Below are 12,641 nucleotides of genomic sequence, written 5' to 3'. Positions count from 1 at the left end.
CAATGCTCATGTGTATGAGGGAGTCAGGGGAAATAGCTGTTGGCCAAACAAATGTTCATCCAACAGCTATTGAAGGTGTATAGGCACCTTTAGGGGGTTAAGGCCCACCTGCGCCTGGTGCCTTGAGCAGACTGTGCACAATGATATAATGTCCAAGCTCCATCCACAATCTACGGGTATGGAGTCTCCAACTGTTCCCCAATAGCAAACGTTAGGGATAACTAATATTAGGAACATTGAATTACCAGGACATAAGTTAATGACAAAAATGTCAGATATTGAATAAGCATACTCCGAGTATGTATGTTTTTTGTGGAAATCGGGGAAGATAGCGTTGAGTAGAATATTGGACTGGCCAAGTTAACTTATGCATACGGCTAGCTTTACCTATCAAAAATACCTTGTAGGAGAACTATGCTACTATGCAGAGGTGCGATAAAAATGATGAAGTAAACCTAGATAGAATTGTCTTATACAGCGTACCATTAATACACAAGCCATTACATGGGCAAGGGTGGCTTGGTACTGATTTTACATTGTGACCCAAGAAAGTTAAGCTAAGTATCTGTGTCTATCTATAAAGTCCATACCCATACAGGAAACCCCTTTAAAGGGGTTGTCCAGGGTGAAAAAAACATGGCTGCTTTTTTCCAAACACAGTGCTACCCTTATACATAGTGTTGTTTGTGGTATTGTAACTCAGCTCCATTGAAGTGAATGGGAGATGAGCTGCAATACCAAACACAACCCATAGACAAGGGTGGCGCTGTGTTTGGAAGAAGGCAGCCATGTTTCTCTAACCCCTTTAAAGATTAATCTTTTGGACTGCGTTGGATCTTGTGCTCTTCAAGGCTCAGGTTAGACAGCAGCCTTGGCAGGTTTCTATTCCAGGTCATTGCATCTCTTTATACTTGTAGCACATTCAAGGGTTTGTGACACTAAAGAAAAAATGTAATGTGATGAGACAAGCTTCCATGTGAAAAAACCTAATTATATACAATATTAATGCAAATTGTGATTACATCAGATTCTGCCAAGAGAGCAGATTAGGAAGGCCCTTCATCAGCCACATTAGGCCCAAGGATTAGGTCACCCCCTGGAGTGCAGTCTCCTCTGTATTAAGAGCTCTCCTTCCTCTGTCTGCAGGACTCGAGGGGGTGCCTGGGATCTCCATGCCAATCTACACAACATTCATAGGTGTTAATGATAGTTAATGCTGATACATTCCCTTCCTGCACAGATAATAATCCCTATTACTGCATTGGTAGTAATCTGCAGTGTAGTATTCAGATCACACCTTAATCATATGTGTAAAGATTGGGATGCTTTTTATTTTAAAGAGCCATACATGCAAAATGTTAGCAGTGATGGAAATGCTTTAGTACCATAAACATAGTTATTAGTAATGATGGACTCCATCTGCAGCCCAATCTATGACTGTCTACAACTTGTGGCTGTAAGTACAACTCCAGCCTCCAGCTGTCAGGGCACACCAGAAATGATAATTTCACAACACCTGTGGAGCTACAGGTTGCAGATCACCAAGCTGTACAACATTCTGCAGTGCAGACATATTGACTTACTGACACATTTGATAGTATTTGCTTTGAGTTACTCATCATTCAGCACCTGAAAACTGCATGTGGTTGCACACGCCCCGAATCACATACTGTACATACCTATGGACGGACACACAAAGCAATAGAATTTGGGAGGTTTAGTCTAAAGATCTGTCCCGGGACTGTGAGTTCCTGTGTGATAATTAAGATTTAGAGGAAGGTTTCACTTTTGAGAATAATTAACCCCTTGAGGGCATGGCCATTTTTCATTAATTAGTTTTTCATCCTCGCCTTCCAACAGGGATAACTTTTTAATTTTTCCATTAACATAGCCATATGAGGGCTTATTTTTGGAGGGGCAAGTTGTGTTTTTAGGTGGGACTATTTAATGTACCATATAATGTATTGAAAAATTAAAAAAATTTTTTAAGTGGGGTGAAATGGAAAAAAGTGTAATTACGCCTTTTTTTTTGGGGGGGGGGGGGGGTTAGGCAGAGCCTAAATAAAAAAGGAAAGCCAGCATGAAAGGGATACATCTAAGGGCTTATTCAGACAAGCGTATATCGGTTGGGTTTTCACGCCCGGCTAATATATCCTGTCCCTCTCTGCAAGGGGAAGAGGCGGGCCTGGACCTAGTTCCCTGAGCTCCCGCCCACTCTCCGCCCACTCTCTGTACATCAATGCATTTTGGGGGAATACCACTTCAAAGAACCCCCTTTTAAAGGTCCCTTGGGATCTAGGTGTGGCGATCATGCCGCCTGAGTTCCATTTTAGACCTTTAATCACCATTGGTTACGGCTGGAGCGCTGTTCCTTTTTGTTTTTCTAGACATTTTTGGTGGGTTTAGTTTTTGTGGCGCTCGCTATGCAGCAACAATTACAGGTTAATTATATTCTGCAGGTCAGTAGAATTACAACAATACCAAATTTATACAGTTTTTATTATGTTTTACTATGGTTATGTAAAAAACTTTTTTCAAAAATTGCTTTTTACATCTATATTGTGATACCTCTAACTTTTTAAAAAATTTTTCCACCAAAGCTCTGTGAGGGCTTGTCGTTTGCAGGGTGAGCTGCAGTTTTTATTGATATCAGATTGGGATATATAAAACTTTATTTTTTTAACTTCGTTTTATTAAACACTTAATGAATTTGGTATGCAGGTACATTCCATATATCAATAAACTCAATTACACAATTCTCATTCGTTACCGAGTATCTTTTAAGGGATATATGGAACTTTTTGATAACTTTTCATTCTATTTTTGGGATCAGAGGAGACCAAAAAAGACGTAATCTGGCATTGCATGTTTTTTCCTATGGTGCTTAGGGCTTATTCACATGAGCGTATACTCTACCATGTGATGCATGGGCTCAGTGCATATGCCATCAGGCGGGAGAAAACAGCTTAGATCTGCTAAGCTGTCTCCCCCTTCCCTCCCCCTCTGCCTGCTCCCTTCCTCTCTCCTCCCCTCCAGCTATTTGCAATGGGAGGGGGTGGAGCTAAGCTCCCTCCCCCTCCTCTTGTCCGCAGCCAGCAATGTGAGGGGCGGAGCTTACCTTAGCTTAGCTCCACACTCGCCCCACCCCTCCTATTGCAAACATCGGCAAATGTTGGAGAGGAGAAGAGAAGGGGGAGTGAGTTCAGCAGTCACACTGTTAAACTCCCTCCCACCTCCCTTCTCCAGCCGCTGTCATTGGCTCCCATAGGAGTCTATGGCAGCGGCCGTAGTCAGGCCAGGGAGATAGTTCCAGGACTATCCTCCCTGCCCGCCGTAAAAATGCCTGGCCAGGCACTTTTATGCCACGGACATATGCCTGTGTGATCTGATGCATTGGAATTTAATGCATCAGATGGTAGCATATATCGGCCAGCTGTGAAAATCCCCGCCGATATACGCTTGTGTGAATAAGCCCTTACTGTGAGGGATACATATTAAATTTTATCAGCTCTGATTTTTTTGGACATGGCAATACCAACTATGTTTATTTTTTTACTTATTTTTTTGTTTAAAAATAAGAATTTTTTTTTCTCATTATTTAAATTTTTTTTTTCTTTACTTTTTTAGTCCCTTAGTGGGTCTTGAACACACGATCTCTTGATTGCTTAAACAATACACTGCTATACATAATTATTGCAGTGTAGTGTACAAGCAATCAAGAGATCACATATTGAAGACCCACTAGACTAATGACAGCCTCAGCTGCCATCCTATTTCACTCTGCCACAGGAGCGAGTGTTTAATTCTCCTATAGCACCACCACAGGAAAAACGAAGGATTGCACACTTCTCATCAATATCAATGGACTGTCCATGTAATGCTTGGGTGTTCTTGGTCCTCCAGAGTAAGAGATGCTCTTTATACTCACTTAAATCGTGCCTAATAAATGGGGGTCTCTCCTTTATTACCTCAGAATTCTCTTATAGGTCCTTTGAAAATGGGTTTCTAAACAAAACAAACAATCAAAACATTTTTTTGGGGAAGGACTTTAACTTGGTGGTCTTCCCTTAGGATAGGCCATCAATAAAAACAACTTATGCGCTTGGACACTGGGTCAGAAGGATGGACTGAACTCGCCCAGCAGATGGGAGGGAGATCAGCAGGATAGGCCATCAGTGTATGTTTGTTGGGAGGCCCACCTCCGCAGCACCCACTTATAAGAGGCGACGGTAGGCACTGGAGCACTGCAGCTCCATCACTGCACTACCAGTACTGCGGCATACACATCCACCCCACCGTGCCTGGAGTTAAATGTACTTTTTATTTGAATTACAGAAATGCTGCCCCCTCGTTCTGCTGATCTATGGGTGTCTCAAGGGGTGGCATCCCGCTTCTTTATGGGAATCCTATCAATAACAATCATATTTTAGTATTGTATCCACCCCATTTAACTACGAGAGTGATTTCACGCTGTCCTAGAATGACATGTCTTACTTGTGTCATATCCTGTTCTTATGGCTCCAAGAAATGTCTATTTACGCCCTCATCCAACCAATGCTTCCTCTCTTGCCCCTCCGTAGTAAAATTAAATAACTTTCGCAACAAGGTGCCACTATTGGGCAACGAGCGGCAGGAGGGCTGCAAACGTGACACCAACAAGCTAATCCAAAGTTATCTACAGTGAAGACGACTAAAGGGGCGATGGGTCTCGTATATTTCACTTCTGCTATTTTTTGGCATATGCTGGAAGCCTGTACAAAGTATTAATTCCATTCTGCAAACTCCCAGTCCCCGAGGCCGTGCGCTTGTGTCAGTGTCCCGCTCCCCTCTCCTCATTTATTTTATCATGAGTTGGGTGTGTACAAGAGGGGAATGATGGATGCACAACTTTGGGTGGTTCTCAGGAGATCTGCAGCCATTTCCCTAATGAACCCACACTAATAGTGATTGGAACATAGATCAGACATGTATAAAACTCTTTCTGTCCCATAATGCATCACTATCTTTCCTGTCCCGCAGGAAGTTTAGAGTAAGCATGACCAGGGGCGTAAGTAAAGGCTCAGGGGCCCTGATGCAAAAGGTGAGCTGCCCCCCCCCCTCTATCTGTATCTGTACCCGTACCCATACCTAAACCATGCTGCACAGAGACATAACTTGAAGCTTCTGGGCCCCAATGCAAAACCTGTAACAGGGCCCCCAACTATAATGCTTTATTCATACTACTGGGCTCCCTATATGGAGAAGAGAGGCCTTATGGGCCCCCTAAGGCTCCTGGGCCCGGGTGCAACCGCATTCCCTGCACCCTGTATAGTTACACCCCTGAGCATGACTATGTGCACTTGGCAAATGACACCTATTGGATAAAACGTAAGTATGAGGCTACATTCCCACGGGCGGGCGAGATATGGGGCCTAGAAACTCGGTCTGATATCGCACTTGCCAACGTATGTTTTTCATTCAAAAACTCCTCGCAACACTTCTGTGAAATTGCGATCCCCAGGCGCGCCGTTCATGAGTGTTCCCATTGATTTTAATGGGAAACATCACACTCGCATGCAGATCACAAGGCATGCCAGTGCCATGCGATGTCCTTTAAGGTCCCATTGGAAACAATGGGCAAGGCGTCACTTAGCAGCCAAAATCCCCACGTTAGTGCGGTTTGCCAGTGCATTGAATATTAAACGGGTGTTTTCATCTGGGACTTTTATGGCATAGTCACAAGATACGACACAAAAGTTTGAGAGATGCGGATTCCACTTTTGGGGCCCACACCTATTTAAGGGGATTTTCCAGGGAGAATACTATTGATGACCTATCCTCAGGAAAGGTCATCAATAGTTGATCGGCTGGGGTCCGTCGCTTGGTCAGCTGAGCAGGCGCATGATGTCAGCGCCGCAAATACACAGAGGTCGGAGCGACGACCTCAGTGTAGTGGCCGGCGCTTGTAACTGCAGGCATGGCTCCAAATGATTTCAATTAAAGCCCTGCCTGCAGTGATAAGTCATCAATAGCATTCTCCCTGTAAAACCCCTATAAGTCTGGGCCTTCTCCATCCCTGGCCTGGCTGAAGGCAGTGACCGCATAAAAAAACTCATCGCATGTCCTATTTTTGTCCGTATCAGGGATGAGTATAGGAACATGTAAATGCATGACAATGTGTGAGCCGTCCTTGTATCAGACAGCACACGGACAGATGTCTATGTGGAGACCAATGCCAAACGACTCGGGCGCAATTCGTACACATGGCAAGTGTGCAGCCGGCCTTAGTGAAAGAGTGTAGTGTAGCCTGATCAGCTGTTTCTGTAAATCCCAACCACCTTCTGTCACGCCAGGTATGGTGGGGGGTCTGGACGCGAGATAGATGCACCTCCCACCTCTGGTACCCACATTTATTGGACTTTTATGCATATACTATTGACATATCAGTAAAGTCCCAGACTGGAATACCCCATTAATTGATCATTGATTGCTAATCGGCATGTCAGATTACCCCAAATCACTCAGCCGTTACCATTCAACAATCACTAAACGCTCAATTTAGTTGTAAACGGCACAGGCGTGGGGCTATTGGCCACATTTCGTCATACAGTGGCCACTACTATGTGAGACCTTACCTTAGCTGATTCGTTTACTAACAAAACAGTTATGAACTGCTACAATGTAGAAACCATACTGTAACATCAAACACTAGGAGAACAAAGCCCACACATGTAGAGGGAACATACATGACAGCAGTTTATTCTACAGTATGATTAGCATGAACATTACATATTAGACCAATGACCAGGGCATATCAATGATACACCACTCATTATACCCTATACTGCTCCTGTACAGAGAGAACCATTCTGAAAATAACAGCATTCAGTGTTCGATGTGAAGCTTGTAGTATTCTGCAAAATATTCAAGACCTACTGAATGGGTGTATGTTGTTGGGACACTTCTCTGTCAGGGCTTGTTACACCTACCTGCTGGAGTTGCTTCTAGGACGACGTATTGATTAGATGATCTGCTAGTATTACATAAGTAGGTCAGCATTGTAGAAGATGACCACGCATGGCGTTCCTGCAGTGTCACCTCTGACTGCCAGGCCTGTCATTTACCTAGAATGTATTATTAATGAGTCTAAAGGATTCTTTAATGAATCATTATCATGGGGAACTCGGAGTTTCCCTTTAAATATATTCTGCTACTAGTAAAACAAATCTCTCTGTTACCTTTAACATCTGCCAAATACAATGACGGCTGCACACTCTTGTAAAACCGTGTTAAAGGGGTTGTCCCGCGACGAAACTGTTTTTTTTTTTTTTCAATAGGCCCCCCGTTCGGCGCGAGACAAACCCAATGCATGTGTTAAAAAAAACAAACGTTTAGTACTTACCCGAATCCCCGCGCTGCGGCGACTTCTTCCTTACCTTAGCAAGATGGCCGCCGGGATCTTCACCCATGATGCACCGCGGGTCCTTTCCCATGGTGCACCGTGGGCTCTGTGCGGTCCATTGCCGATTCCAGCCTCCTGATTGGCTGGAATCGGCACACGTGACGGGGCGGAGCTACGAGGACCAGCTCTCCGGCACGAGCGGCCCCATTCACCAGGGAGAAGACCGGACTGCGCAAGCGCGTCTAATCAGGCGATTAGACGCTGAAATTAGACGGCACCATGGAGACGGGGACGCCAGCAACGGAACAGGTAAGTGAATAACTTCTGTATGGCTCATAATTAATGCACAATGTACATTACAAAGTGCATTAATATGGCCATACAGAAGTGTATAACCCCACTTGCTTTTGCGGGACAACCCCTTTAAGACACCAGCGTCCACTTGCAAATCTTAACGCAAGGATGAAGTTTCAAAGAGAGTGCAAAAAATAATGTAATATCCACTGAATGACATGAAGGACAGACAGATGGATAGATTAGATATGTCACTTGGCAAAACTGATGGCTGCTGGGATGCGTTATTGGAGGCCTCACAAAGGAATCAGATGCTCTGCTGCATCTGGACCCTTACAACATGGAGAAACTGCCATGGTCAGAAAACCAATAAGGATGGCTTCACACACTGCATTTTTTTGGAAACCCCATTGGAGTTTTTTTTATGCAGTTTTCTGAGCCAAAGCCAGAAGTGGATCCAGCAGGAAGGAGAAGTAGAAGAAGTTCTCATTCTTTTTTAATCCGCTTCTGGCTTTGGTTCAAAAAAGTGCATCAAAAACTGTAAAGGCATTTTTTGTTTTTTTTTGCTGTGAAGCCACCCTATGAGCTGCAGCCAGTGAGGGCAGTGCACTGCATTACCTACACACTGCTGGATTCTGGATGGGCAGGGAGTAATGTCTGTGGTCTCCTCTCCAGAGTAGTGGAAGGTAATGGAGATGTAATGCAGAGCCGGGATGTGTGTGAAATAATCTGCTATACCTATCTGTGTATCAATACTATAAATAATAACTAATTACATACCAATCCGCCTCCACCCACGGGAGCTGTACTCCATATACTTGGCTTGTCACGGGTTTTCAGTATTTATGGCATAATCCTCTGAAATTACCAAGGTCACTAAAACTATGGTGCAGCAAATAGTCATAAACTGGGCATTAAGTGGTTAAAGGAAAATAAACTGTGCAGAAAAAGAGTGTAATTATAATATATAATAAAACAGATGATAGATAGAAAGATAGATAGATAGATAGGAGATAGATAGGAGATATATAGATAGATAGATGATAGATAGATATGAGATGGATAGATAGATAGATAGATAGATAGATAGATAGATAGATAGATAGATAGATAGATAGATAGATAGATAGATAGATAGATAGATAGATATGAGATAGATAGATAGATAGATAGATAGATAGATAGATAGATAGATAGATAGAAGATAGATAGATAGATAGATAGATAGATAGATAGATAGATAGATAGGAGATAGATAGGAGATAGATAGATAGATAGGAGATAGATATGATAGATAGATAGATAGATAGATAGATAGATAGATAGATAGATAGATAGATAGATAGATAGATAGAGAGATAGATAGATAGGAGATAGATAGATAGGAGATAGATAGATAGAGAGATAGATAGATAGATATGAGATGGATAGATAGATAGATAGATAGATAGATAGATAGATAGATAGATAGATAGATAGATAGATAGATATGAGATAGATAGAAGATAGATAGATAGATAGATAGATATGAGAGAGATAGATAGATATGAGATAGATAGATAGATAGATAGATAGATAGATAGATAGATAGATAGATAGATAGATAAATAGGAGATAGATAGGAGATAGATAGATAGATAGATAAATAGGAGATAGATAGGAGATAGATAGATAGATAGATAGATAGATAAATAGGAGATAGATAGGAGATAGATAGATAGATAGATAGATCTTTCAACATATGCCTTTCACTTTTAGAGACTTCAAAACCCAGAAACCATCACTTTCTGAGTCCAGCTGCTCCAATAAAATAAAATTACTTGCAAACAGTACTCATTTTCGTGCACGTTAATGTGCAAAGTACAAGCAGAACTCCTGCAAAGTTGCACCAGGCAATCAGCACAACTTGCACTGCACAGAATAAGAGGCTAGTAGTCAATGTCCCATAGCCGGAGGAACGTAACAGCAGCAGCAGGTAGCCGCAGTTGTAGTACGCGGTCGGGCTGCCGTTTCACCCGTGTCCAGCAGGTGTCGCTCCCGCTCCCCATACACATATATATAGAGCAGTGTGCGCCCATCGCAGCAGCAGTCATTAGCGAGCAGCAGGCAGGGCACGAGAGAGCAAGTGGCTTCCCGAGCTCACACTGGATTCCCGGAGCTCGTCACCATGCTTGGCTGGCTATAGGAGCTCCATGGAGCTAGCCAACTTCTACGAGGTCGAGTCTCGGCCATCCATGAGTGCCCAGCCCCATCCTCACCACGGTGCATACCCCTACAGGGAGCCGCAGACCACCGGAGAGCTGAACGAGCTGTGCGAGAACGAGAACTCCATAGACATCAGCGCCTACATCGACCCAGCAGCCTTCAACGACGAGTTCCTGGCTGACCTCTTCCACAGCAGCAAGCAGGACAGAGCCAAGGGGGTGATTGACTATCAGCAGGGACTTGGGGCTGCTCACCCCCAAATGTATGGCTGCATGAGCAACTACATGGACAGCAAGCTGGACAGTGCTGGTCTGAGACCTCTGGTCATCAAGCAGGAGCCCAGGGAAGAGGAGGAAGCCAACAGGGCATCCCTGGCAGCCCTTTACCCTCACCATGCCCCTCAGCACCCATCCCACCTGCAATACCAGGTAGCCCACTGTGCACAGACCACCATGCACCTGCAACCTGGGCACCCAACTCCACCACCCACCCCTGTGCCAAGTCCTCACCACCTCCCTCATCACCACCACCATCACCTGCAAGCTTCTTCAGCCAAGGGGATGTCTTCTGCGTCTTCCACTTCTTCATCTTCTTCAGAGACCAGAGGCAAGTCCAAGAAGTGGGTGGACAAGAGCAGCAGCGAGTACAGGGTGAGGAGGGAGAGGAATAACATTGCAGTGAGGAAGAGCAGGGACAAGGCAAAGATGCGCAATGCTGAGACCCAGCAGAAGGTCCTTGAGTTGTCCAATGATAATGACAAGCTGAGGAAGAGGGTGGAACAGCTGAGCAGAGAGCTGGAGACCCTCAGGGGGATCTTCAGGCAACTTCCAGAAAGTTCTCTGGTCAAAGTCATGGGCAACTGTGCATAGTGTCCGTTTGCCAAAAAGATGCCTTAATCCACCCCCCAAAAAACTTTTGTCCATACTTCTTCCTTGCAGGAAGGACCTTAACCAAGAGTGACAGAGACACTCCTTGAACTTGGATACCACCCTGGACCCACTCTCCAATTTTTATACCTGACACACCTGGATTCCAAACTCTCAGACCTTTCATTGTTTGCCAAACACTTATATAGGATGCGAAGTGGTGCTAGCGCAAATCTAGAGCCCTAAAACTTCCTGTTTCCACCATAGATTTCTATTTTTGTCCATATTTTTGTACTATGTTGTTAGATACTCTTTATTATTATGGATGCGGCCAAAATGTTTATATTGCGGGGTCACCTTTTTATATGGCGGCGTGCTTGGAAGCCTTTGGGCCCGTAGATGCTAACATGGGCTGGGACCATACTGGGTTTGAATGTTTGAACAGGGTATATACTGTGTGCACCTTATACCTTTAATCGTGCCTTCTAATTAATCAATGTGTGCTGTATCTGTTACCGTCGATATCTTACCTCCAGCTCTGCTGCCTTAAGATGCCCCCCACCCCCACCCCCACCCCCTCCGCTGTATGTTCTTCAGGTACCATTTCATATGCAACACCTCAGACTTATGCAATATATATGTCGTTTCTGAGCCCATCTTAGGGGGTCAGTTGCCAAATACTTGCAACTTTGAACCTGCGTGCCATTGAGAGGAAAACGCACAATGACTTTATGGGGGTCCGTAGCTGTGGCCTTGCAGTGGTCCATGCTGGATAATGAGGGAAAAGCTATGCAAAAGCCACACATGACCTTGGATATGTATTTACTGTACTAATTCTTTTTTATTCTTACAGCGCTCTTAATCCTGAGTATCATTATGTAGCTGCTAATTGCTGGTGATCTGTTTCGTCTGCAGCTGTAAATAAGGCCCGTAACTCCCTCCTTTGCAAAAAAAAAAAAAATTTAAGTGGACCCAGTGGAATGTGAAACTTGTGTTGGTTTTTAAGCTTCATACATTTCTTTTTGCTATATCTTGCCATTAAAATATAAAAAAAATGCAGTGCAACTGGCTGCAAAAGTATATATATATATTATATATAGGATCATTGACAAATGGTGCACTTGAGTTTTTAATACTGTATTTATGCATCTCCCATTTAAGATCTGCAACCTGCGGCTCTGCAGCGGTGACAGAACTACGTCTAGCATGCCGCGGGCTCTGGTTCCATGACTGCTGGGGAGCCACAGGTTGCAGGCCAGTGATCTAAACTGTCGTGGCTATAGCACTGCTTAGCTGACTAGGCCCGTCGTTCTAAATTATTACAAGCTGTATGAAAAGCCCCGTAAGACTCATTTTTAATATTGTTCTGTATGTTAAAGAGAAGTATTGAGAAATTCACCTATTTGTTATTAATTATGCTGTGGAGACACAACTACGTATCTATTTTTATTTGCAACATAAATAAAGAATATACGTTGTCAAATACTCTTTTGTATGATGTTTCCTTTCTGATGAATGGAGGGATATGCCATCGCCTTAGTAGAGATATGGTAGAGCGGACTATTATTTCATATTTGTCCCAGTTTAAGATATTGCAATCGGGTCATCTGCAGTCCTATAGAAAACCACAGATAAGACATTGTGATATCGCTAGGAGGGATGCCGAATAACCGCGGCTCACTTGCATTTGACAAACCACTTGTTTGCATACAGCCAGCTCAGGCCCGCTGCATCTGATGACTGAGCTCTGCTACATTGGCTACATTTGTAGCAGGAAAGTTTTGTTGCCATCTGAAAAGTTCAGCTCTGCTACATTAGACAACTTCTGGGTAACTCCCTGCTGAACAGGAGTATGTCATATATACGGCTATGCGCAAATGTAGAATCTGTGCATT

At 43.8% G+C, this 12,641-nt stretch overlaps 1 protein-coding gene across 1 annotated transcript; it reads left to right on the top strand.

The window, feature by feature from the left end:
- The first annotated feature begins 9,769 nt into the window (after positions 1-9,769).
- CEBPA (CCAAT enhancer binding protein alpha) lies at positions 9,770-12,231 on the top strand. Its single transcript, XM_066582189.1, has one exon. It carries the CDS (start codon positions 9,868-9,870, stop codon positions 10,747-10,749), a length of 882 nt encoding a protein of 293 aa, XP_066438286.1. The 5' UTR covers positions 9,770-9,867; the 3' UTR covers positions 10,750-12,231.
- Positions 12,232-12,641: the final 410 nt, after the last annotated feature.

The sequence above is a fragment of the Eleutherodactylus coqui genome, chromosome 11 (assembly GCF_035609145.1).
Source record: "Eleutherodactylus coqui strain aEleCoq1 chromosome 11, aEleCoq1.hap1, whole genome shotgun sequence".
Classification (NCBI taxonomy): Eukaryota; Metazoa; Chordata; class Amphibia; order Anura; family Eleutherodactylidae; genus Eleutherodactylus; species Eleutherodactylus coqui.
This window is presented reverse-complemented; position numbering and strand designations above follow the sequence as displayed.

Excerpts from the sequence above, each read along its gene's own strand:
- CEBPA (XM_066582189.1), top strand. The coding sequence starts at position 9,868 with ATGGAGCTAGCCAACTTCTACGAGGTCGAGTCTCGGCCATCCATGAGT.